Below are 27822 nucleotides of genomic sequence, written 5' to 3' on the forward strand. Positions count from 1 at the left end.
GCTAGAAAGGAGTCATTTATTTATAAAAAAAAAAAAAACCAACAAAACAACAAAAAACATGCAGCCTTCAGCAGGATCTGAAGACATGACGGAGGAGCGCACCATCCTCACTGCCACGTGCACCACCTGTGAGTGCCACCCACCACGACCTCCAGCCATGGGGCCCACAGCGCCCCAGTTTATACACAGGTCACCTGCTTAAGGGAGAGCCCGGGAAACATGGGCCCTTCTCCAACCCCTGCTCTCAGGTGGGCAGGCCAATCCCCGGCTTCTCTCTGCCTCCAAACAACGGGCAATTTCCCCTCAGGCTGTGGACACCACTCCCACTAGTCACTGCTGGGACACTGGGTCTCCAGCCAAGGCCACAGCACACGGGCAGATTTAAGGGTCACAGCAGCTCATTCTTGCCACAATTCCTGGAACGTAGGGCCCATCTCCGGGGGTGTTTGACATTTGTCCCCAAAACCCAGTTGTCACAACAGGTAAACCAAGACTATAATCACAACAGCAAGGACAGGATCGTGTTGCTTTTTTCCTTTTTTTTTCTTAAAGGAGTGAGGGCATGGAAAATACAGCACACCAATGAAACAAAATGCCAAAAAAAAAAAAATAGAAAAATGTATTTACAAGTAGTACATTACTATGATCAGAAAGCACAAAGACACCTGCTGCTATAATACATGCACTGGTTCAAGAAGAAACTATCAAAAACCCTGCAAGGGAGAAGCCTGTAAAAATGAAAAAAGGGCCAAAAAAGTTGTAACTTTTCATCCCTAATTTGCTACACTGATCAAAAACCAAATGAGCATCCCCTAAAGTCCATGAGTATATCAGTACAAATACTATACTGTTTTTTAACTGCACGTTCAGTTGTGGAGGGAAAGACAGCCGCTTATCCATATACAAGGAAGCCAGAGTGAACTGCTCTACATGCTAAAAATTACAGCAAGCCCCTGTCTGCTATACAGCATGATCTTAGCAGGTTTTAATTTTGTTTATTCATATATATCCATGTGCATGTGTGTGTATGTACGTATAAAAACCGTGCCCTCGTTCACTGCCAACACAACATCTGGGTGGACGTGAACTCATTACAACAAATTCTTATGTGTATGTTGTAAGAAGTCACTCAGTGTCTGTGGATTTAATAAGTCACTTCACACCACAGAAAATATTTAATAAATCCAAAAAACGGAAAGAAGAATATAATGACAGAAGAGTTTCTGTCTCAGTTCTCTGAAACTGAGTCCCCCATAGGAAACTGGTCCCAAAAGTTCATGAGGGTTCACTGAGGAAACCAGGTTGCTAATGTTTTTCATCCTTTTAGTGTTCAAAGGTATAGAACGACTCCTTGCCCTTGTCAGTTTAAACAGTCACATCTCCATCCCCCAAAGGTTAACAGTCTGGTGCAGATCCATAAAAACGGGGGAGGGAGGAGTGCTGGGGAAGGCCTGTCACTTCAGGAGGGGCTCCACCTCTCCAATGGCAGGAAGAGAAGGAACCACGCAGGCTCCAGCACCTCGCTCCTGCAAATGCATAATCCGGTCACATGGCAGTCCTCAGACAGGTACATCTCCGAGTACCAGGCCAGCTCTAAGAGGAAACAAAACCACACGTGGACAGGAAAGGACTGAGAGGCCATTCTGGTCGCTCTCTGTGATCCATCATACTTCCAGGAATCGGGAGCTGCTGGACTTGGAGTGGAATGGCTCAGACCACATCCGCCGTAGGTCACCCTGGGAAAGAAGGAACTTCACTAAGTCACAGATTTCAACTCGAGGCATACATACCTACAAGTCCTTTCTGACTCCTGATCTCAGATCAGATTGCTTCTGTGGAGAATCAAAGAACATTCAAATTTTACTCACTGAAAAGTAACCCCTCATTCTTTGAAGAACTCCTAGAAGGGCTCTTAGGCCCCTTGAGTGGGTAAGGGCTTTTACCAGCTCCGCCCTGGTGGCAGTTTTATCACTTGATTCGGATGATCTAGGCAAGGTAATTAACCTCTGTGCCTGTTTCATCATCTGTAAAATGTGGATGATATAAATCTTGTAAATCAGATAATGCCCTTAGTTTTTACAATGCATTTCTTAATTATTTCCAATCTTTAATGCAGAGTATTAAAGGGCTATTAGGTGGCAACAGGGTGCTGTTCTTTTTTTTTTTTGTGGTACGCGGGCCTCTCACTGTTGTGGCCTGTCCCGTTGCGAAGCACAGGCTCCAGACGCGCAGGCCCAGTGGCCACGGCTCACGGGCCCAGACGCTCTGCAGCACGTGGGATCTTCCCAGACCGGGGCACGAACCCATGTCCCCTGCATCGGCAGGCGGACTCTCAACCACTGCGCCACCAGGGAGGCCCCAAGGTGCTGTTTTTTAAGAGAAGCAGGAAGTCTCTGTAGCGGGGCTTTAGGGATTTCAGTTAATTAATCCATGACCAGGTGGTAAGGGGTCTACTCATGAGTATTGTCAGCCAATGGCTGTAAGAACCTGAAAGAGGTTGCTAATATCAGGTTAGCAAAAAAAAGCAGGCAAACAAACAAAATCCTCCCCAAACAACAAAAACAAAAAGATCCCGCTCTCAAGATCAAGAGCTTAGGGTCTTAAGCAGAACCACCTCCAGTGAGGAGAATACATACCCAAGTCCAGGGTCAATGCCATGTTATTGCTTTCACTGGTTTATAACTGCCTCTCTCACCTTTAAATAGGCCATCGTGAGGAGTGGCAATAAGGTAAATGGCACCAAATAGAGAAGGGCGGGCTGGGCTGCTCGGTGAATTCGAGACGCCACAGTAGCAGTGAGTAGACCTGCGGGGAGACAGAAACATTCGTGAATAACTCCAAGGGGACAGCCCCGAGAGAGGAGAGCCGCTGTTACCTGGCTGCTGCTTGGCACAGTCCTGAGATTGTACAGCTGTAATGTGACACATTCCATTCAATGGTGGGGAGTGAAATGCCCAGCTTGAGCAGGTAAAGAAACAGGGAGCAGCACAGCTTTTAAAAGCGTAGGATTCTAAGGACCTGTGAGTAGCCCAAGTCCCACTCCATGCCCAGGTCCCTGGTTCCAGGCCTCATTTCAGCCCTGAGTGTGCCTGGTCTCCCTCTGTCTCCTGTGGTATATGATGACAGACTTGGAGGCAGAAGACCTGGGTTCAAGTTTCAACTCTGCTGCTTATGACAGCCATATAACCTTGGCTAAGGCCTTTCACGTCTTGAGCCTCAGCCTGCTCATCCGTCTAATGGGGATACCACAGTTGCCCTGCCCCCCTCAGAGCCAGTGGAGTTGAGTGGCAATGAACCCACACCTATGAGAGCACCATGGACTATGAGGTGCTCCTTCAGTAGGAGGCACAGAGGCAAAAAAGGTGCTCCTTTCCGTTCACTGTCATAGCTGTTGGAGTACAAACAGGTTACTAGCCCAATTACAACCGTCTCTTCCTGTCTGCCCGAATCAGAGCTGGCTAGAGAAAAGCTGGCTGAGGGAGAGTCAGAGGTGATGGAAATGTTAGAGCAGATGAAAGGAAGTATCTGTCTAATAAAGTAGGAAATAAACATGACATTCGTTAAACTCAAGCCGAAGATTTCATCGTGTGGTAGGTCTTCTCAACTTTGAGGCCTGACCACACTTTTCCTGCAATGTTCTTCAAACATATTATTGGATAGGAAACTAGGCTGCTGGCCAACACATAGAGCATCTTTCATCTCGTGGGTCAGTTTTTTTTCCTTTGTGGTTGTTTATAACAGCAACCAGAGTCACTGCTTTCCTTTCATCTGGCATCTGCAGCTAGAAGACCTGATTTAATTCCAGGGGTTGGAGGACAGCCAGAGAGGGGACTGCATGCAGTCTCTCTAGTTCTCTTACCTACGAAGTATCCAATGAGGGTGCAGTGAAAGTAGGAAACCTTCTGCATGCGTCCGGAGATGTTGGCGGGTCCAGAGGCACTGCAGGAGTCACCGTTGGCTTGCTTTTTGTAGTTGTCATAACGAAGGACAAAGCACAACAGGAGTCCAGGCATCACGATGTCTCCAATGCCCAACATAGAGAAGTGACTGCCAGTGGAGCTGGAACGTAGTGTCACATGTCAGGGGTGCCGCCTTTTACAACCCCATTTCTCCTCCTGCGCAAAGTCTGTTCACTTTCTAAGAAGTCAAAGAACTTATCTGAACGGTAGATGGCAATCTCTATGGGTTTAACAACACTAGTTTTTAAGAGTTCAGAGATTAAGAGCCACAAGAGTACTGGTGATTGAGGTCTTCAGCCCCACCCTCAGTGCTTCGGGAGAGCACCGCCTAAGTGACTGCCTGGAGCCATCTGCTTGAGCGCTGCCACCACTAGAAATGTCAAGCAGCTCACTATGTGTCACAAGTTCACTGCTAAGACTTCAAATAAGCACCTACTACTACCAGACATGGGAGATTAAAGCAGCACATTAATTTTTCCAAGATTATAGTTCCAGGAACTGTATAATTTTAGCATTAAGACATTTTTACAAATGTCTTAGAAGTAAAAAAGATCCAGATTCTCCCGTTAATTCCCTCTAGCCAACTTTAAACTACGGTAACAGGGGTAACACAGAGTTGTTTGATAACGTTATTCAATATTAAAAAGCTGCACCTGTATCACTTAATGATCAGTCTTTGCAAGTTAAGTCAGTATTCCTGACCCCATCTGTAAAATGGAGATGACTCACAACCCTTTTCCAGTCCAGCATCAGAATGCTGATGACAACAGACAAACCGGGGCACAGAGGGGCAGAGGAAGGCAGTGTCCTCACCATCATGAGATGAGGCCGACACGCCAGTCTTACCTGGGGAAGACCAGTTTTCCAGGCAGAGACAGGCGAGGAACATCGCGCCCAACATTGGGCCCCAGGTGGAGCTTCCGGGATAGAACGTCAAGGGGATTGTCAGCTGGCTGTGTGGCCACCTTCACCATGACGTTGCTATTAAAGATGTAGGCAGAGAAAAACACCTGCCGAGGGGAGAGTCACCTTTACCAGGGGAATTTGGAAGCACCAGCTGGAAGCACCCCGATCTCAGCACCAGCCCTCTTTGTTCTTAAGAGCAGAGTCTCAGTACTGCATCATCAAGCTTTTTAGACTGCACGCTTTGAGGAAAAAGAAAATCTTTGCTCCTGTGTGTACGTGCAGATTTTTTCCTCTCCACACCCACAGAGGAAGCCCTTACAGCAGAGCTGCCAGTGCTCCAGGGCAGAGAACCTAGCCTGCCTGCTCCCTTTTCCACCCCGAGAGTCACACGTGTACTCTCTAACGGGTCCCGACAAACACAGGCACGGAAAGCTGCCTGCTCACCTTTTAACAGGTACAGTGCAGGCCGGAGTGGTCTCAGACAGGAGGTACTCTGGCAAGCAAACTTTGGATATTTAGAGTTAAAATTTTCCGGAGTGAATGTTCCAATTAAACACAAAGGAGAGCAGCAGCTTTGGGGAAACAGACACTCACCCAAAAGACATCGTAGATTAAAAGCCCTGAGAGAAGCAGGCAGGAGACCTTGAGGCTGGGCAGGCGGACGAAGGCGATCATAGCGACACAGAGACCCATGGCCAGGGCTGGGGAGGAGACAGCAGTCAGTGTGGAACACAGGCTCAGCTTCTCTCCACAAGCTATTCAGCTCATAAACGTAACAGAGTTTGTAAGTCCCTCAAAAAATCAGGCAGCCCTAAACCCCAGTCTAAGATGTTTACACCCTACTAGTGCAAAGTGCCCACCGTTAGCCCACTGTGACCTGCTCGTATTTGGGGAAATCCCTTTTCTCATGCTATAGATGGTGCTCAACTGAGACCCAGGGGACTGTTCTGAATGCTAAAGCTCTAAGCCAAGCTCAGTTCCGGCCTCCCAGCTCTCATCTCCTGCCTCCCCCCATTACTTCAGATGCATCGCCCTTGCTCCTTTAAAGCCAATGCACACCCTGGATCACATCTTTTTCACTTACTTAAGGACACTGTTCCAGCCACTCATTTTATGCTCATCCTCCCCACCTGGGTCTAAACTAAACACAACTCAGAACTGCTCAATGACAGGATTCTCCATGACTCCACACAATGTCATTCTATCCCTAATCTTCCAAACAAGAAACTCTGGGTTCCTTTTCATCTTATCGTAACCTTCATCACGCACACTCAGGCTGCAACCACCCTGGGGTGCTCCTCTTGACTGTCACGGCACACCTCGGTCATGATTCCCATACTTCCTAGTGTGATGTGTGTATCCTTTCCCATTTTCTGTCTCTCTTCCCCACTTACTCTTCACTGCCATTGTCAAAAATCAGTTCACATCATTCCCTGCCTTAAATCACGAGGTCCCCTACTCTCTGATGAATCAAGTCCGACTGTAAAGGCATAACTCACACAGAATGGCGCTGCACCACACGCGCTTGGCCTCAAGCCTCTTCTTTTGCTCCTATGCCTCCACCTACTCCTTCTCTCTAAGTTGAGCGATAACCTCTTTCCAATCATGCCCACCAAGTCTCCCCACCGTACTCCATGTTTGAAGAGGCAGCATGCATCCCATCTGACTACTTCAGAGAAGGTTCTTAATACAAGCACGTTGAATGAGAATCACTCCCACCCCCAACTGAACAGTGCCACCAGCCATGTCACATCCCTGAAACACACGCTCAACTATTCATCCAGTTTGCCTCTCTTTTTCTTCATTCATCAGCTTTTGCAAACATACCCCACCACTTACTGGTCAAATTCTTTCAAGTCTTCCCAAATTTAAAAGATTAATTTGTAAGATGAAACTGAGTAGATAAAAAATTATAGATTTAGTTCAAAAAACTCTGAAGTACTTTCTTAATATTAATGCTTCTTGGTATAACTCTGAAAACATACTTCATGCCTCGCCCTTTAAAATAACCACATTTATCATTCTGTTTTCAGAAGAACATATTTCAGAATGTTACAGTCACGTGCTAGAAAGCTATCTTTTCTGTTAATAGCAGAAAACAAGTCAAACACACATCAAATACCAATCTGAGAAACAAACAACTAAAAAGCTCAAAGACTCTCTCCGTTTTTGTTTTTTTTTGAGGGAAAACTAAGCTTGGTCACAAGGGCAATGTAACTAGTGTAAACTGGTAAGAGATCCTTGGACAAGCAGATATTGGGAAGTAGCAACAATGACAGAAAACGATATAAAAGTTAAGGCCAGTAAGGGTTTGGGGAGCCTCCCTGAACACTCAATGACAGCACCACTGTAGCTGAGCCATCCTCAGAGCTGCCAGGGACACAGTGCCTGGAGAGGAGAGGAGCCCCTCAGACGTGGCACTGCCTCCAAAGAGCTCTGTTCCAAGGTCTGGATTAGCTTCATGGTTGCTTGGAATGGGTAACAGGAAAAAGTGTGATCCATACCCATAATCTCCGCTTTCCAAATTCCTCCCTTAAAAAAATTCTTTAGATAGTGTTACAAACAGTATAAAATTGACTTGTTTCAGCTTCCTTCCCTTCTGAAACACCAAGAAAGGAAAAGGTGAACAGACTTTGTGGGGCAGAGCAGTTAGATAAAATTTCATGCGATTAGTAAAGCAAACTATGAAAATAAGAGAAGTAATAAGGACTGAATGAAAAAAGAAGTGGAGATGGTTACAGGGTCTTAAATAAAAGTCTAACAATGTCTTAAGGGAGAGAACAGAAGAATAATGGCGGACTTTGAGAAATGTCCTTCTATCAAAACAACTATCAAGATGTTTTGATAGTAAGTATGAAATATACACAGGAGTTCTGTGACTGTGGTTAGTCACTTCTCAGAACCTGTTTCCTCTTCTGTAAAATAAGAACAATACTAGTACCTGCTTCAAAGAGCTGTATTCAGGATTACATGAGAAAGTCCATGTAAAACACCCAGCAGAGTGCCCAATGCATAAAAAGCACTCAATAAATGTTAGCTATTAGTACCTTTATAAAATGATATAGACATGTATTTATATTATTACACAAATCTCTATCATATACAACATATTATATGACATACATTATATATTCCACATATATTTATATATAATATGGATATTATATTACAGTATAATTCCATTTATATTAAGAAAGTATAGTCTACACAAAAATTTGTATTCCAATTTTCACAGTAGCATTATTCACAATAGCCAAAAAAGTGGAAACAACTGATGAATGGATAAATAAAATTGATGCATCTATACAATTAAACAGTATTTGGCCATAAAAAGGAATGGAGTACTGATACAAGTTACAACATGGATGAACCTTGAAAACATTATGCTGAGTGAAAGAAGGCAGACACAAAAGGTCATATGTAATTTTATTTATGCAAAATGTCCACAAGAGGCAAATTCACAGAGATAGAAAGTAGATTAGTGGATGCCTGGGGCTGGGGTGGGGGGAACGGGGAAGTGACTGCTACTGGGTGTGGGTTTTGGAGGGTGGGTGTGAAGATGCTCTAAAACTGATTGTAGGGGACATCCCTGGTGGCGCAGAGGATAAGACTCCGTGTTCCCAATGTAGGGGGCCCAGGTTCAATCCCTGGTCAGGGAACTATATCCCACATGCATGCCGCAACCAAGAGTTCACATGCCACAACTGAGGCGCCAGTGAGCCGCAACTAAGACCGAGCGCAACCGAAATAAATTTAAAAAACAAACAAACAACAAAACAAACCGGGGACTTCCCTGGGGGCACAGTGGTTAAGAAGCCACCTGCCAACGCACGGGACATGGGTTTGAGCCCTGGTCCAGGAAGATCCCACATGCCGTGGAGCAACTAAGCCCGTGCGCCACGACTACTTAGCCTGTGCTCTAGAGCCCATGAGCCACAACTACTGAGCCCACGTGCCACAACTACTGAAGCCCGCGTGCCTAGAGCCTGTGTTCTGCAACAAGAGAAGCCACCGCAATGAGAAGCCTGCACACTGCAACGAAGAGTAGCCCCCACTCAGCAACGAAGACCAGCCCCTGCTCAGCAACAAAGACCCAACGCAGCCAAAAGTAAAAAAAGAAACAATTAAAAAAACAAAAAAAAACCCAAACTGATTGTAGTGTAGGTTGCACAACTCTGCAAATATGCTAAAAACCACCGAATCGTACACTTTATTTTTTTAAAATAAGTTAATTAATTAATTTTGGCTGCACTGGGTCTTCAATGCTGCATGCAGGCTTTCTCAAGTTGCAGCGAGTGGGAGCTACTCTTCGTTGCAGTGCGCAGGCTTCTCACTATGGTGGCTTCTCTTTGTTGCAGAGCACGGCCTCTAGGCACATGGGCTTCAGTAGCTGTGGCTCGCGGGCTTCGCTGCTCCATAACATGTGGGATCTTCCCGGACCAGGGCTTGAACCGGAGTCCCCTGCATTGGCAGGCGGATTCTTAACCACTGCACCACCAGGGAAGTCCCCCGAATTGTACACTTTAAATAGGTAAATTGTATGATATGTGAATTACATCCCAAAAAAGCTGTTATTAAAAAAGATCTTAAGAATGTAGGTAAAAATAATTAAAAATTTGATACATAACACCATCTTTGGACACCTAATTTTCATGGTATCAGAGGTACCACTACTAAAACACAGAAAGTAGAGGAAGAGAGGACAAATTTAACCATAAATGATATTAAAATTTCAACTTGTCACATAGTAGTTACTTACCATCCATGAGAAGCCAATGGCCAGTGAGAACCCAGATGAGGACGAGCATGACAGACAGAGAGAATGATAGTAATTCAGCAGCAGTGAAACGCCCACAACAACCAAAGGAAATCCTGGAAAATACACAACATGTATTGGACTAATGGACAATAAATTATATTCAATAATCAAACTCTCCTTTGGTTCTTCATTATCAGAATTTGTGATGGCCAGATTAAAATAGTAGGCAATACCTAGATACCCAGAAATCCAAAATACCCAAATCTCTTTGGAAAAAACTACAGAAAGTTCAAAGGAATTATACTTCTGCATCCATTAGATAATGTACTTTTTATCCCAAGTTATCAACATGGGATGGGTATTGAGAAGTTTAAAGTGATAATGTCAATCTTTAGAAAATCTAAATGTAGGGGAAATTCTAATTCTTATGAGGAAAACAAAATGAAGAAAGTCAACAATTCAATTCATTAAGCAAAGATGAATAAAATTAAGATGGTGCTTCTATGGTTATCACTAATTCCTGGGAAAATCAGCCGCCCCAAGTGACTGATTTCCTAAGTGCATGCAGCATTCTCCATTAGCACAGCATTTTGTTTCCATGGAGCAACGGCTTTAAGAGCTAAAGTGTGAACATTGGGATTAAACCCAAGTGGCTGGTATATATTCTAGGTCATCAAAGACGAAAGGCAAAGAATGTTTGAGTCAAGCACTATTTTCATATTCCATTAACTAGTAAAGGAATGAAAACATTGCTTCAAAAGAAAACTCATCTTTCAATATAATCAAAGCAAGGAAGCATATTACAGTGACTCTGACTTCCTAAGGTTTATATTTCCTCTGCTACGAAAAGGTGCAAAAAGAAGTACTATCTTACAGTTTTAAAAAAATCAAACATTTCACTTTCCAGTCTGCTGGCATTTGTGTGCTTCAGTCAATACCAAAAATTTAGACCCTTAATACTGCTATCAAGTATGAGACAAAAACATACATATACAAGTTTACAATTTAGAGGAAAATCCCAAGTCCTTACTTGTTCTGAGGTGAACAGGGTCTTGTTAAATACTGGCACATCGGGAGAAGAAGAAAAGCAAAAGCTATCGTTGCAAGAACTAGAGAAAGAAAACGTATGGTTAATTTTTTTGTTGTTTATTATTTTACTAAGCATAAGAAAAATGGCATGACTTACGGAAACAATCATTGCCCAGAATACTTTTCTCGACAAGTGCATACAATAGTATTAATTAACTAGAGAAGAAAAGTATCTTTCTTTAGCACCGCAGAGACAACCTCTTAAAAAAAGATTACCTGATTTGAAGTATGGGTAGCATTGGTAGGTTTTCTCTTTCTCACCTATCTCAACAAGAAATGATAAACAGCGGGCCAGGGTATGATCTAACAAGTCTAGCATTTTGATGTTTCACACGTGTCCATCATCGCTCAGCTTGAAAACTGATCAGATAGCTGACAGTTGAATTGCTGTGATTAGCTATGAGTGTTTCTATCGGCAGAAACATGGGTAGGGGTTGCCAATGACTACTCTGCCAAACTGGACTTTCTGGTAACCTAGCAGACAAGGAGCCACAGCCAAAGCAATTCTGCTCTGGTGCCACAAAGCTCATGAATTTTCAACCCCTGGCCTTTCATTCAGATTGGGTTGGCAGGTCTGAATGGATGATACAGGTATCAAGTATCTTGTAGGACTGAACTGATGATACAGGTATCAAGTGGTTCAAGGAGGAGTTGGGGGAGAAAAAGCCAGACTTATGAAGAAAAACTTGCACGGTGCAGTGTATAAATCTTAATTTTTGAATGATGATTTTAAAAAAGCTTAAAAAATTTCCTTTCAGCTTAATGTTAAGATCAGATAGAGGAACTCATTTACCTGCTGTACATATTGTAAAAACTACTTGAACTGAGTCAAAGAAGAAGAACATTACTAGGAGAGAGACAGATGCTCCAATTGGAAGGAACAGGGCCTGGGTAGAGTCAATAGTTTGGATACCTGAAAGAGAAAAAGGGACATATCAACGACTTACCTAATAGACACTGTACCCATGTACTTCAGATACATTAACTATAAAATGCAGACAGTTCTAGGGATTAGTATATAAAATATAGATTATCTAGGCCCTTGGATTCTCTCCTTCCCAGTGAGACTGTGAGATCCTTGCTGTCCTCATAGTGCCTTTATTATAGTAGGTGCCCAAGAAATACTTGTTGAATTGACTTACTACCTCCTGGTGCTACCATCTGGATGACAGGGTGCCAAAACAAACAGCAAACAAGAACATTAAGAGGCAGTAAAAATTCATTTTAGTCAATTTGAGTACATCTGTGGTCCTGTATATATAGGTTTGGTAAAAGAGGTGGTTTAAACCCCCTGACTAAAATAATTTCTCATCATCTGTGGATTTAATGTACTCATGTTCATTCTTCCCCATTGTTGCTAAGAGTTGAGGACTGACTTTGGTGGGGGAGGGGGGAGAACAAGACATATCTGGAAACAGTAAATCAAAAACATTTCTTTGTGGGAACATTTTAAAGAGTAAATAGGAGATAAATGGGGGAACCAGAAGCTCTTGGGATAGAGCAGGATTTAGCACAGTGGTTCTCAAGTCTTGGCTGCTCATTAGAATCACCTGGACAGCTTTAAAAAAATCACAGTGCCCGGGCCCAACCCCAGAGCCAACTAAACTGAAATCTCAAGGGTTAGTAGGTCCAGGAAAAACTCCCCACAAGATTTTATTTTGGGGGCTTCCCTGGTGGCACAGTGGTTAAGAATCCACCTGCCAATGCAGGGGACACGGGTTCGAGCTCTGGTCCGGGAAGATCCCACATGCCGCGGAGCAACTAAGACCGTGCACCACAACTACTGAGCCTGCGCTCTAGAGCCTGTGAGCCACAACTACTGACCCCACGTGCCACAACTACTGAAGCCTGCACGCTTAGGGCCCATGCTTCCCAACAAGAGAAGCCACCACAATGAGAGGCTCGCGCACTGAAACGAAGAATAGTCCCTGCTCGCCACAGCTAGAGAAAGCCTGCGCGCATCAACGAAGACCCAGTGCAGCCAAAAATTAATAAATAAATTAAAAACAAAAACTGCTCATCAGTATTCAAATTTACCTGTCCTCAAGAAAGCTATTTAGGGATTTTTGTGAAATGAATATTAAATATTTCTACAAAACAAAATTGCTTCTTATTGGCTAGGTAGATGAGTCAAATAATTCACTAAGGAATAGGGCAATTCAATTTCAGAAGAGTGAGCCATGTGTCAAGACAAACAGAAATGATCTGGAGAAGAGTCTGACCTGAACTGCAGTCAAACCCATTCATCTTGGCCCATGGATAGGTTTTTTTTATTTTTTGGGGGGGGGGTGCATATCTTAAAGTCTTATGGGCATCTGTAAGGCAAAACTCTATGAAATCTCTAACTAAATTTCACCTAGTTTTTTTTATTTGAGTGCTCTACAATAGTTCAAAGAACTACTTGAGGAAGCTAGATTTCAGAAGCCTTTCACAACAGAAAATAACGTTTTCTCAAATAAATGATTATTTGTTATATAAGAAACAAATCTTTTTTAAAAAATCTATAAATCTGAAAATACACACCCACACCCCCCTCCTTCTGTAAAACAAAGCATCATATAGTCTACAGATTAATTATACTGGTTTAAAATATGAGAAGGAAAAAAATCAAATGACTGGCTAGAACAAAGACTGTTTACTAAGGCAGGCATATGAGAAGTATTTTTTTATAATCAATCTAAATTTTACAAGTTCAGTCTGCAATTAAAATGCGAAACAGAATACAAAGAACCTTTCTAGAATATTAGATAGACTGCACAGATTTTTGTTTTTTGAAAGCACAGATTTTAAACCAGTAAGTATTAGACGTTATTTCCATTAGTTTTACAGAAGGACTGCCCAAGAGAGTCTATCAAACAGCAATGTCACAGGGCAAGTGAAGCTCCTTTAGTTGCTTACAATATGTTACCAAAAATAATGTACACAACTTTAATACTGCACTTCCTAAAGGTCTGGAAATAATGGTCCTGAAGGGGAAGGAGCTAATTAATTAGAAATTTTAGCCAAACTCCAGTGACAAAACAAAACAGAGCAAAAGCAAAAGAGAGCAGCCATAAATGGGCGGACTTACTCAACTGCAGTGGCTTTACCTTTAAAGGCAAAATCAACGTAAGAAATAGGCATGATGAGGGAATTAAAAATTATGTACAGAGACATTATTTTTTGTATTTAGTGAACAGGTTGCAGAGCAATACACCAATGTAGTACTGATAACTGTTTATGAAAGTTACTGATTTTGCACCTCCATGAGAGAAGCAAGGATGTTTTTTTTTAAAACTCATTTCCAGAGCTTATGGGGTTTGCAGTCTAGGTGGGGAGATTAAGATGTGTTTCTCTATTAATGAAGAGAATTCTAACTGTACATCTCCATCAGTCTTCACAGTTCAAATAAATTATAGGGGAAGCCTAGTAAAGAACTTCAAGGTATCAGATAATTGGAGGTGGGGAGGGGTTGTTTTTGTTGTTGTTGTTTAAACCCTCTTAATGCTAATTAGATGAAGGAGTGGTGGGCCAGAAGGGGAAAATTTCTATATAGGTTTCCTGGGGCAGATTCAGGGATAAGATGGGAGCTAGAACAAGGTTAGGGAAAATCAGAGAGAACCTGGAAGGAACTCCCTCCCCTCCACTTTCTAACCGTCTTTACTGTAAAACATAACACACATACAGAAATGTACATGAAACAAAGATGTAGAGTTCACTGAATCATCACATGGCTAATACCACCCAGGTCAAGAAAGAGAACTTGCCAAGGCCAAAAGTCTTTCTTGTGTCCCTCCCAATCACTACTCTTTCTCTTTCCCCCAAAGGGAACTACTATTATATCCTGGCTTTTACGGTACTTTTTATTTGCTTTGTTTTCTACCAAGCATGCATCCTAAAATACTAATATTTATTTTGCCTGTTTTCTGAACTTACTATATACACTGAATTATGTAGTATGTATTTTTTTGTGTCTGGCTTCTTTCACTCAACATTGTTAGAAACATCCACGCTGTTATACATAGCTGTAGTTCACTAATTTTCATGTCTTTTTCACAAATTCCTTGATTCGTATTTTGGGAGTAGGCAACTGCAACTTTTAAAAAACATCTATCTACTTTCTTCTTCATTAATTAGTTCGTAACACTTGGCAAAATCTTAACACTAAAGTCATACCCTCCTTTTCTTAGAACTCCCCCCAATTCTTCTTGTTAATCTTCATTGTTAAGCATTTCAATCTCCTCAGCACTTACGTCATCTCATGTTTCTGTTCATTTTTCTCGCTATTATTATTTCTTTGATTTTTGATGACTGCATCCCGTTTTCCATGCCACCCCTTCAAACTGGAATGATACCATATTCCATAATCAAGTACTGGCCTTCTCTGCAATGGCCATTTCTTTCATTATGTTTTTCCTGATTATGTGGAAGTGGACTGCATTATGTCCTGGTCTGTGCTTATCCTTTTTGGTATCCATGGCCCAGATTAGGCACTGAAGAAACAACTTTTGTTGAGAATAATTTTAGCACAACACAAGAGGTAGATTCAAGGAAATTACCATTAAACAACCACCAACTACTCTTTAGATGCTGATTAACAATGAGAAATACAAAACTGATGTTACCAGGTAAATTCCTTCCACTGCACAGACTGACTTAACCATTTATTTGAGGATAAAAAGGTACTTAGATACATACTATTGATTTCTTTTAGGTTTGTGTGATGCAATGCACAACAGATTTGTAATCTGGTTTAAGTACATCATTTGTATATATGCTATATAACAGGAATTTAAAGGAGTTTCAAGTGTATGTAGTGATTTGGTTTAAACTATTGATAGAAGGTAAGCTGCTATGTAATAATTTAACCCTAAAATTGGATACTGACACTGGGTTTTACCTGGTTCCTGTGAAGTTACTGGTATGGTATTTTACTTAATATAAGGATCTGCGTCATAAGTTTTTGTGTGTGTGTGTCATAAGTTTAAGAAAAGGCTCATTATATTTAAATGATTCTACTTACTGTATTTGTCATGCCCACTTTACATTGCTGGGGACAATGAAACACATTTAACTCAGTGAAAATTGGGCAAGTATAATTTAGTTGATGGGGTATTATAATAACTAGAGAAAATGAAATAGATATTAAGTGATCTCTTTTCAATTTAGTTTCTAAGATCCTCCATCAATATTCTATTAAACTTTATGTTAGATCTCCAGTCTTTCCTCCCTATTAGGCGGTGACCTTGATTTGTCCTACAAGTCACGCTTATTCTCCTCCTCTGTGCCTGTATTATATGCTCTTCCCACCTGGAGGAACCTCTCCAGCAATCCAAGTTCACTGTTTCATGTCAAATTCACTTTCTCCAGGAGAGTCCCTTACTAAGTTGACCCACTGTTGCTCACTTTGGCTTGCCTTTCTCTTTTTTCTCTTTGTACATGGATGTCAAAATGACTTCCCTCTGGTGCTTACTCTGATCTATTGATAGTAGATTCTGAGGCTATGGTAAGGGTCCATGAGAAAAAGTACCTGCTCTAGGTATAGCGTGGAAAGTGGTATTTGCTCTGTCTTAGCACTTTATTAACACTTTGGGAAGTATTTTGGCCACACTGCCTGCGTGACAGCTTGAGTACCAGCTCTTGTACTTTCGCATCTTTCAAAATATCTAATAAATGCCAAGCGCGTGGTAGGTACCCAATATCAATCTCTTAGTATTATCAAATCAAGTCTCCTTACTTCTAAATTCAGTTCTCTTTCTATAATAAGCATTACCAATTTTCTAGTACAATTTACATACCATAAAAGTTACCCAGTTTAAGTGTGTAATTCAATACTTTTTTTTTTTGTAAGTTTACCAAGTGTGAAACCATCACTATAATCTAGTTTTAGAATATCTTCATCACCTCAAGAAGATCCCTCATGCCAGTTTACTGTTAATTCTCCTTCCCATCTCTTGCCCCAGGCAACCACGAATCTGTTTTCTGTCTCTATATAGTTGCCTTTTTGGAAATTTCATATAAATGGACTCATACAATATGTAGTTTTTCTATCTGGCTATTTTTGCTTAATTTTTTTAAAATTAATTTATTTAGTTAGTTATTTTTGGCTGCATTGGGTCTTTGTTGCTGCACGCGGGCTTTCTTTTTTCTAGTTGCGGCGAGCAGGGGCTACTCTTCCTTGCACTGCACAGGTCTCTCATTGCGGTGGCTTCTCTTGTTGTAGAGCACGGGCTCTAGGCGCACGGGCTTCATTAGTTGTGGCACGTGGGCTCAGTAGTTGTGGCTCACAGACTTTAGACCGCAGGCTCAGTAGTTGTGGCGCACGGGCTTAGTTGCTCTGCGGCATGTGGGGTCTTCCTGGACCAGGGCTCAAACCCGTGTCCCCTGCATTGGCAGGCGGATTCTTAACCACTGCGCCACCAGGGAAGCCCTACTTAACAATTTTTAAAAAAATTAATTTATTTTATTTTTGGTTGCATTGGGTCTTTGCTGCTGCGTGTGGGCTTTCTCTAGTTGCGGTGCGCGGGCTTCTCATCATGGTGGCTTCTCATCTCAGAGCACAGGCTCTAGGCACACAGGCTTCAGTAGTTGTTGCTCGCAGACTTAGTTGCTCCGCGGCACGTGGGATCTTCCCGGACCAGGGCTCGAACCTGTGTCCCCTGCGTTGGCAGGCGGATTCTTAACCACTGTGCCACCAGGGAAGCCCTTAACAGTGTTCTGAGGTTCATCTATGTTGGAGCATATTTCAGTAATTAACTTTTTTTAATGCTGAATAGTATTCCATTGTATGGACATACCATCTTTTGTTTATCCATTAACTAGTTTATTGATCTTTCAGTTGCTTCTACTTTTTGGCTATGATGAATAATGCTGCTGAATACTTGCCATATAGCACACTTCTGTTTTTTCAAAGCAAACATTCTTTAAAATCTTAAGTATCAGAAAAGATACCAATAGTTTTACTAGTACTTCAAGTAGCTATCTTTAAGAATCATTAAATGAATTTATGATCAACACCTACAAAATTATCAACCTCACCAAAGGATTTAAATGAAGTTATAAGCAGGCAGATACCCATCTATCCTGTTCGTCTTTAAGAAAATAAAGAGGGCTTCCCTGGTGGCGCAGTGGTTGGGAATCTGCCTGCCAATGCAGGGGACACAGGTTCAAGCCCTGGCCCGGGAAGATCCCACATGCCACGGAGCACCTAAGCCCGTGTGCCACAACTACTGAGCCTGTGCTCTAGAGCCCGCAAGCCACAACTAGTGAAGCCTGCGTGCCTAGAGCCCACGCTCCGCAACAAGAGAAGCCACCGCACCGCAACAAAGAGTAGCCCCCGCTCGCCACAACGAGAGAAAGCCCGCACACAGCAACGAAGACCCAACGCAGCCAAAAACAATAAATAAAGTAAAATAAATAAATTTATTTAAAAAAAGAAAATAGGGCTTCCCTGGTGACGCAGTGGTTGAGAGTCCGCCTGCCGATGCAGGGGACACGGGTTCGTGCCCTGTTCCGGGAGAATCCCACATGCCACGGAGCGGCTTGGACCTCTGAGCCATGGCCGCTGAGCCTGCGCTCCGCAGTGGGAGAGGCCACAACAGTGAGAGGCCCGCGTACCGCAAAAAAAAAAAAGAAAAAATCTTGGCAGCAAGCTTTTAGGCATGAATTAAAAGCAGTATACAAGAAATCCATAATTCAGGTTCAGAACATAAGACTTTAACAAATTATACCATACAGATTTAATTTTATTATTATACCAAACATAATCCTTGAACCCAGTAAATTATCTACTGGGGTTATAGAAAGAATCAAATTAAGACAACTACATGTAGAAAGCTAATTGTCATAAAATGCCTTACTATTATTGGTGCTGTTGCCATTGAAAGGCCCAGAAGAACTGTTACTGTCTTTCTCCTTATCTTGATTTTCAAAGTCCATATTAAGGGACCTGTGGGAAAAAATTATATAAGTAAGTTTTAGTTTTACTTAAGAAGCAGACCAGAAAAGTGAGTAATGAGACATACTTTTAAATGCTAAAGCATTAGGAAAGAAAGGAAGATCTCTTTTGAATAGCTCTGCAAAACACTTCTTGATGCCACATTTAAAAAAACAATCTACATTCCTTACAGTGTCAGTTCAAGAGTTTTCCTGACTGCAGGTAAAAGCATTCCATTGTGGCTGAATATTCCAGCCATATCTCTGTGTACAGCTTTAATTACTTCCTTATGCTAAATACCTAGGAGAAATATTGGGTCAAAAGGCAAGCACAATTTTGAGACTTTTACATACCACACAATTGCTTCCAAAAAGGGTGGACCAATTCACTCTCTGAGAACAGTGTATAAGAGCACTTGTTTCTCTACACCTTGCCAGCTCTCATTCAACAACATGGATTTGAGTTTTTGCTATATCTGGGAATATCCAAGGTATTGGAGAGACAATAAATAGTGAGTAAAATAGGCTCTCATGGATTTTACATTCGAAGAGGGGGGGAAACTGACAATAAACAAGAAAAATAAGTTAAATATAGGGTATGCTAATGGTAAGAGCTAAGGAGAAAAGGCAGGAAATGGAGAGGGTAGATCTGAAATTTTAAACAGGGTAGGCAAGGGAAGGCCGCACTGGTGTGATTTCTGAGTCAAGACCTGAAGGAAGTAGACACAGTCAATCTGGGGGACTAAAAATGCTGTCTCTGTCCTAATTTAGAATTCTTTAACTATTAAACAATTTTATGTACCTGAGCTTGCCCATTTCTCTTTCTGTGAACTAACTGTTCAAGTCCTTAGCTCATTTTCTACTACTGCGTTCCTTTAAAGTGTTTGTGCGTCCAAAAGAACTTCCTGTGATGGTGGAAATGTTCTGTACCTGCACTGACTTATTTGGTAGATATTAGCCACGTGAACACTTGAAATGTGGGAGCACAACTGAGGAACTGAATTCTACATTTTATTTCATTTTAATTAATTTAAATTTAAATAATTGGAGAGCTAAAACTATAAAACTTTAGACAAAATCTTTGTGACCTTGGATTTGGCAGTGGATTCTTACATATGACACCAAACACACAAGTGAAAATTTGATAAACTGGACTTCATCAAAATTAAAACCTTGTGTGCTGCAAAGAACACTTTCAAAAAAATGAAAACACAACCCAAAGGATGGGAGAAAATACGTGCTATTATGTATCTGATAAGGGCCTTACATTTAGAATACAGAAAGAACTCCTCCAATTCAATAAAAAAAAAGACAACCCAATTAAAAAGTGGGCAGACTCTGAATAAATATTTCTCCAAAGAAGATAAACAAATAGCCAATGAGCACATGAAAAGTTCTTTTTTTTGTTTTTTACACATATATACATGTACATGAAATATTTTTATTGTTGTTTTACAAAAACAGGGTCATACTATTCACATTTTCTGCATCTTGCTTTTTTTTTGTATTTTATTTTATTTACTTTTTTATACAGCAGGTTCTCATTAGTCATCCATTTTATACACATCAGTGTATACATGTCAATCCCAATCTCCCAATTCAGCATACCACCACACCCACCCCCTGCTGCTTTCCCCCCGTGGTGTCCATACGTTTGTCCTCTACATCTGCGTCTCTATTTCTGCCCTGCAGACCAATTCATCTGTACCATTTTTCTAGGTTCCACATATATATGTTAATATACGATATTTGTTTTCCTCTTTCTGACTTACTTCACTCTGTATGACAGTCTCTAGATTCATCCACGTCTCTACAAATGACCCAATTTCGTTCCTTTTTATGGCTGAGTAATATTCGACTGTATATATGTACCACAACTTCTTTACCCATTAGTCTGCTGATGGGCATTTAGGTTGCTTCCATGACCTGGCTATTGTAAATAGCACAGCAATGAACATAGGGGTGCATGTGTCTCTTTGAATTATGGTTTTCTCTGGGTATGTGCCCAGTAGCGGGATTGCTGGGTCATATGGTAATTCTATTTTTAGTTTTTTAAGCAACCTCCGTACTGTTCTCCATAGTGGCTGTATCAATTTACATTCCCACCAACAGTGCAAGAGGGTTCCCTTTTCTCCTCCACACCCTCTCCAGCATTTGTTGTTTGTAAATTTTCTGATGATGCCCATTCTAACTGGTGTGAGGTGATACCTCATTTTAGTTTTGATTTACATTTCTCTAATAATTAGTGATGTTGAGCAGTTTTTCATGTGCTTCTTGGCCAGCTGTATGTCCTCTCTTTGGAGAAATGTCTATTTAGGTCTTCCGCCCATTTTTGGATTGGGTTGTTTGTTTTTTTAATATTGAGCTGCATGAGCTGTTTATGTATTTTGGAGATTAATCCTTTATCCGTCGATTCATTTGCAAATACTTTTTCCCATTTTGAGGGTTGTCTTTTTTTTTTTTTTTTTTTTTTTTGCAGTACACGGGCCTCTCACTGTTGTGGCCTCTCCCGTTGCGGAGCACAGGCTCCGGACGCGCAGGCTCAGCGGCCATGGCTCACGGGCCTAGTCATTCTGTGGCATGTGGGATCTTCCCGGACCGGGGCACGAACCTGTGTCCCCTGCATCAGCAGGCGGACTCTCAACCACTGAGCCACCAGGGAAGACCTTCCTCTTTTTCTTAATGAGTCTGGCTAATGGTTTATCAATTTTGTTTATCTTCTCAAAGAACCAGCTTTTAGTTTTATTGATCTTTGCTATTGTTTTCTTTGTTTCTATTTCATTTATTTCTGCTGTGATCTTTTTCCTTCTGCCAACTTTGGGTTTTGTTTGTTCTTCGTTCTCTAGTTCCTTTATGTGTAAGGTTAGATTGTTTATTCGAGATTTTTCTTGCTTCTTGAGGTAGGCTTGTATAGCTATAAACTTCCCTCTTAGAACTGCTTTTGCTGCATCCCACAGGTTTTGGATCGTTGTGTTTTCATTGTCATTTGTCTCTAGTTATTTTTTGATTTCCTCTTTGATTTCTTCAGTGATCTCTTGGTTATTTAGTAACGTATTGTTTAGCCTCCATGTGTTTGTGTTTTTTTCCCTTGTAATTGATTTCTAATCTCATAGCACTGTGGTCAGAAAAGATGCTTGATGTGATTTCAATTTTCTTAAATTTACTGAGGCTTGATTTGTGACCCAAGATGTGATCTATCCTGGAGAATGTTCCATGCGCACTTGAGAAGAAAGTGTAATCTGCTGTTTTTGGATGGAATGTCCTATAAATATCAATTAAATCTATCTGGTCTACTTTGTGTCATTTAAAGCTTGTGTTTCCTTGTTAATTTTCGTTTTGCATGATCTGTCCATTGGTGTAAGTGAGGTGTTAAGGTCCCCCACTATTGTGTTACTGTCAATTTCCTATTTTATAGCTGTTAGCAGTTGCCTTATGTATTGAGGTGCTCCTATGTTGGGTGCATATATAATTGTTATATCTTCTTGGATTGATTCCTTGATCATTATGTAGTGTTCCTTCTTTGTCTCTTGTAATATTCTTTTTTTTTTTTTTTTGTGGTACGTGGGCCTAACTGTTGTGGCCTCTCCTGTTGCAGAGCAACAGGCTTTGGACGCGCAGGCTCAGCGGCCATGGCTCACGGGCACAGCCACTCCACGGCATGTGGGATCTTCCCGGACCAGGGCACGAACCCGTGTCCCCTGCATCGGCAGGCGGACTCTCAACCACTGCGCCACCAGGGAAGCCCTCTTGTAACATTCTTTATTTTAAAGTCTATTTTATCTGATATGAGTATTGCTACTCCAGCTTTCTTTTGATTTGCATTTGCATGGAATATCTTTTTCCATCCCCTCACTTTCTGTCTGAATGTGTCCCTAGGTCTGAAGTGGGTCTCTTGTAGACAGTATATATATGGGTCATGTTTTTGTATCCATTCAGCAAGCCTGTGTCTTTTGGTTGGAGCATTTAATCCATTCACGTTTAAGGTAATTATCGATATGTATGTTCCTATGACCATTTTCTGAATTGTTTTGGGTTTGTTTTTGTAGGTCCTTTTCTTCTCTTGTGTTTCCCACTTAGAGAAGTTCCTTTAGCATTTGTTGTAGAGCTGGTTTGGTGGTGCTGAATTCTCTAAGCTTTTGCTTGTCTGTAAAGCTTTTGATTTCTCCATCGAATCTAAATGAGATCCTTGCCGGGTAGAGTAATCTTGGTTGTAGGTTCTTCCCTTTCATCACTTTATCATGCCACTCCCTTCTGGCTTGTAGAGTTTCTGCTGAGAAACTCTGTTAACCTTATGTGAGTTCCCTTGTATGTTATTTGTTGCTTTTCCCTTGCTGCTTTCAATAATTTGTCTTTAATTTTTGCCAATTTGATTACTATGTGTCTCAGCGTGTTTCTCCTTGGGTTTATCCTGTATAGGACTCTCTGCGCTTCCTGGACTTGGGTGGCTATTTCCTTTCCCATGTTAGGGAAGTTTTCGACTATAATCTCTTGAAATATTTTCTCAGGTCCTTTCTCTCTTCTCTTTCTGGGACCCCTATAATGCGAATGTTGTTGTGTTTAATGTTGTCCCAGAGGTCTCTTAGGCTGCCTTCATTTCTTTTCGTTCTTTTTTCTTTATTCTGTTCCACAGCAGTGAATTCCACCATTCTGTCTTCCAGGTCACTTACCTGTTCTTCTGCCTCAGTTATTCTGTTATTGATTTCTTCTAGTGTATTTTTCATTTCAGTTATTGTACTATTCACCTCTATATGTTCTTTAATTCTTCTAGATCTTTGTTAAACATTTCTTGCATCTTCTTGATCTTTGCCTCCATTCTTTTTCCAAGGTCCTGGATCATCTTCACCATCATTATTCTGAATATTTTTTTTCTGGAAGGTTGCCCATCTCCACTTCATTCAGTTGTTTTTCTGGGGTTTTATCTTGTTCCTTCATCTGGTACATAGCCCTCTGCCTTTTCATCTTGTCTTTCTGTGAATGTGGTTTTTGTTCCATAGGCTGCAGGATTGTAGTTCTTCTTGCTTGTGCTGTCTGCCCTCTGGTGGATGAGGCTATCTAAGAGGCTTGTGCAAGTTTCCTGATGGGAGGGACTGGTGATGGGTAGAGCTGGCTGTTGCTTTGGTGGGCAGAGCTCAGTGAAAAGTTCTTAACAACACTAGTCATCAGGGAAATACAAATCAAAACCACAATGAGGTACCACTTCGTACCCACTAGGATGGCTGTAACCAAAAACTCAGATAATAACCAAGTGTTAGGAAGGCTGTAAAACTGAGACCATTACATGTTGCTGGTGGGAAATGCAAACTGGTGCAGCCACTTCGGAAAACAGTCTGGCAATTTTCAATTTCTTTAATAAGTATAGGGCTATTTGGGTTACCTATTTCTTCTTTTTTTTAAAAAAATTAATTAATTTATTTTTGGCTGTGTTAGGTCTTCATTGCTGTGCGCGGGCTTTTCTCTAGTTGCAGCCAGCGGGGTCTACTCTTCGTTGCAGTGTGTGGGCTTCTCATTGCAGTGGCTTCTCTTGTTGTGGAGCACGGGCTCTAGGCGCACGGGCTTCAGTAGTTGTGGTGCACAGGCTTAGTTGCTCCGTGGCATGTGGGATCTTTCCGGACCAGGGCTCGAACCCGTGTCCCGTGAATTGGCAGGCGGATTCTCAACCACTGTGCCACAAGGGTAGCCCTACCTATTTCTTCTTGAGTGAGCTTTGGTAGATTGTACCATTCAAAAAAATCTGTCCATTTCACCTAAGTCGTCAAATTTATTGGCATAAAGTTGTTTATAGTAGTCCCTTATTATCCTTTTAATATCTGTAGGCTCTAGTAATATCACCTCTCTTACCCCTGATATTAGGTTTGTGTCTTCTCTTTTTTTCCCCAGATTAGTCTGGCTAGAGGGTTACCAATTTTATTGATTCTTTAAAAAAACCAGCTTTTAGTTTCACTGATTTTTCTCCAGTAGAGGAAATCTATTTGATTTACTTTGGTTTTGATCTTTATTCTTTCCTTTTGTCTACTGAATTGGGTTTCATGTGCTCCTTTTTTCTAGTTTACTAAGAAAGGTAAAAGCTTAGATCATTGATACTTTTTGCTCTATTCTAATCCAGGCATTTGGAGCTACAGTTCCCTAAGTATTGCTTTTGCAGCATTCCATAAATTTGGTGTGTTGTGTTTTCACTTTGTTTTAATTCAAAGTATTTTCTAATTTCCTTCTTGATTTCTTATTTGATACATGGAAGTGTGTTATTTTTGTTTCCAAACATCCGGGAATTTTCCAGAGCTGTTTCTGCTCAATTCAATCGTGATTTGTTAGGAATTGAATGTTTGTGTCCCCCACAAAGTTCATTTGTTGAAGCCCTAACCCTCAACGTGATGGATGGTATCTGGTGATGGGGCCTTTGGGAGGTAATTTGGCTGAGGTCCTGAGGGAGGGGCCCTCACGATGGGATTAGTATCCTAAGAAGAGAAAGCAGAGTTTGCGTGTGCACTCTCGCGCTCTCTCCTTCTCTCTCCTGGTGCATGCACACACTGAAGAAAGACCATGTATGTGAGTACACAGTAAGAAGCAGGTCATCTGCAAGCCAGGAAGAGAATGCTCAACAGAACCCACCCATGCTGGCACCCTGACCTTGGGTTTCCAGCCTCCAGAACTTGAGAAAACAAATTTCTGTTGTTTAAGCCACCCAATCTGTGGTATTTTGTTATGGCAGCCCCAGCTGACTAACAGAAATCATACTTTGTATGCCTTGAATCCATTTACTGAGAATTTTTTTTTATGTCCCAAAATACATTCTATTCTGGTAAATGTTCCACATGCACTTGAGAAGAATGTGTATTCCACTGTTGAATGGAGTGTTCTATAAATGTCAATCAGGTCAAGCTGGTTGAGAATATTGTTTAAGTCACTATATCCTTACTGATTTTCTGACTACTTTGTTCTATCGATTACTGAGAGGTACTAAAATCTTCAGCTACATTTGTGGGTTTGTTTTACTTTTTCCTTGAAGTTATATCAGTTTTTGCTTCATGTATTTTGAAAATCTCCTATTAGATGCACAAACATTAAGGATTATTATGTCTTACTGCTTAACTGACCCCTTTATCATTATGAAACATGGTTTTTTGTCTGTGGTAATATTCCTTGCTCTGAAAGTTGCTTTGTCTGAATCAATATAGCCACTCCAGCTTTCTTTTGATGAGTATAAGGTGTATCTTCTCCCAACCTTTTACTTTAAATTTTTTCTGGCTTTATATCTATAGTGTGTTTTTTGTAAGCATCATGTAATTGGATCTTGCTTTTTAATTCAATCTGACAACTGCTGTCTTCTAACTGGAGTTTTTAGGCCAGTTTCATTTAATGTGACTATTGTTATGATCAGGTCTGAGACTATCATGTTTGTCCTATCTCTTCTGTTGTTGCTCCCCTTTACCTGCCCTCTTTTGGATTAACACAGTATTTTTTATGATTCTGTATTATTTCCTCTGTTGTCTTATTAGCTGTCTCTGCTCTTGTTTTAGTGGCTGTTGTACAGTTTATAGTATACATCTCTAATCAGCACAGCCTACCTTCAAGTTATATGGCAGTACTGCATATATAATATTAAAACCTGATAACAGTGTACATTTATTCCCCCTCAACCTTTGTACTATTATTACCATGCATTTTATTTTTACATGTTATGCTATGAACGCCATATTATATTACTGTTTTTGTTCATACAGTCAATTATCTTTTAAGGAGTTTTAAATAATAAGGGGGAAAAAACCCTTTTATATTTATCACTGTAGTCACCATTTATTTTTCTTTTCTTTTTTTTTTTTTGGCTATGTCCTGCACGGCTTGCAGGATCTTAGTTTCCTGGCCAGGGACTGAACCCAGGCCAGAGCAGTAAAAGCACTGAGCAAGCCCTAACCTCTGGACTGCCAGGGAGCTCCCATGTAGGCGTCATTTCTGGTGATCTTCATTCCTTTGTGTAGACCCAGACTTCCAACTGGTACCACTTTTAATCTGCTTGAAGTACTTCCTTTAACACTTCTTGTGGTGCAAGTTGGTTGGTGAAGAATTCTTTCAGGTTTTGTGTGTCTTAAAACATCTTTATTTTGCCTTTTCTTTGCATTGGCCATAGAATTCTATGTTGACAGTTTTTCTTTCTGTACCTTAAAGCTGTTGTTCCACTGTCTTCTCACTTATATTGTTTTCAGTGAGAAATCGGATTCCCTCCCACCTCCCATCCCCTCACCCCCTCGGCTGCTTTTTGGATTTTTTTAATCACTGGTTTTGAGCAATTTGATTATGATGTGCCTTGGTGTAGTTTTCTTCACGGTTCCTGTGCTACGGGTTTACTGAATCTGTGGGTTATAGTTTTCTTCAAGTTTGGAAAAATTTTGGCCATTCATTCTTCAAGCATTTTCCAGTCCCCCTCTTTCTTCTCTTCCTTTCAAGGATCCCAATTACCATATTAGGCCACTGGAGATTGCTCTTTGATTTCCAATGATAGCTCAATGACACTTTTCATTAAAAAAATTATTTTTTCTTCTCTAATTCTCTTTGGATAGTTTTTATTGCTGTGCCTTCAAGTTCATTCATCTTTTCTTCTGTAATGTCTAACTGCTCTTAATCTAACCCTATGTATTTTTGATCTCAGACATTGTTGTCTTCATGTCCATAAGTTTGATTTGGGTATTTAAAAATATCTTCTATGTACCTACCTAACTTCTTGTACATATGGAATAATATTACCATGGGTCACTATTACACAAAACAGAAATCTGGCTAAATGAGGTTGTGAGGCCCCATATATTTGCTCAAACATGGAAGATACATGCATTCCAGCTTTATAAAATGACATCCTGGACCTAAGTTTAGCAGATCCCAGGCTTCTATGACTGTGGTCTAGTAATGGTTACCCACACTGCATAGCTGACAGCAAACTTAAGCTGTTAAACAGAGCCTCTGTAGAAGACCCTGCCTCCTGAGCTATCCAGGGACCATTGTGAGTTATGGGCCTTTATCCCAACTTACTTGGCAATCTTTATTAACTCTCCAGATATGAAATTGCTTGGCTGGACCTAGAACAGTTTGTTCCATCTTCATAGAAGACTACCCTTCAATCCCCCAACCCCTGCCATCACAACCCTATTGTTATTACTATGCAATGACATATAATATATTTATACATCATAATGTTATTACTAGATA

The 27822-nt window shown here is 41.1% G+C and overlaps 1 protein-coding gene across 8 annotated transcripts in view; it reads right to left on the reverse strand.

Annotated features, from left to right (window-relative positions):
- Nucleotides 1-593: 593 nt before the first annotated feature.
- The window catches only part of SPPL3 (signal peptide peptidase like 3), a 115928-nt gene continuing 88699 nt past the window's right edge, over nt 594-27822 (reverse strand). For 5 of the 8 annotated variants that reach the window (XM_022551023.2, XM_089894577.1, XM_089894576.1 and 2 more), the window contains 9 exons: nt 18552-18640; nt 11507-11626; nt 10655-10733; nt 9625-9737; nt 5460-5566; nt 4806-4969; nt 3860-4059; nt 2696-2805; nt 594-1736 (listed from right to left, as the gene is read on the reverse strand). In XM_022551023.2, the coding sequence (XP_022406731.1) occupies nt 1665-1736; nt 2696-2805; nt 3860-4059; nt 4806-4969; nt 5460-5566; nt 9625-9737; nt 10655-10733; nt 11507-11626; nt 18552-18640 (1054 nt within the window). In that variant the 3' untranslated portion in view covers nt 594-1664. Of the gene's footprint in view, nt 1833-2636; nt 2806-3859; nt 4060-4805; nt 4970-5459; nt 5567-9624; nt 9738-10654; nt 10734-11506; nt 11627-18551; nt 18641-27822 lie in introns of all 8 variants that reach the window. The other 3 variants (XM_089894572.1, XM_089894574.1, XM_089894573.1) reach the window with 3 other exon arrangements.

This window comes from Delphinapterus leucas, chromosome 14 (genome assembly GCF_059928025.1).
Source record: "Delphinapterus leucas isolate spDelLeu-1000000601 "Yukka" chromosome 14, BTC_Dleu_Yukka2, whole genome shotgun sequence".
Lineage (NCBI taxonomy): Eukaryota > Metazoa > Chordata > Mammalia > Artiodactyla > Monodontidae > Delphinapterus > Delphinapterus leucas.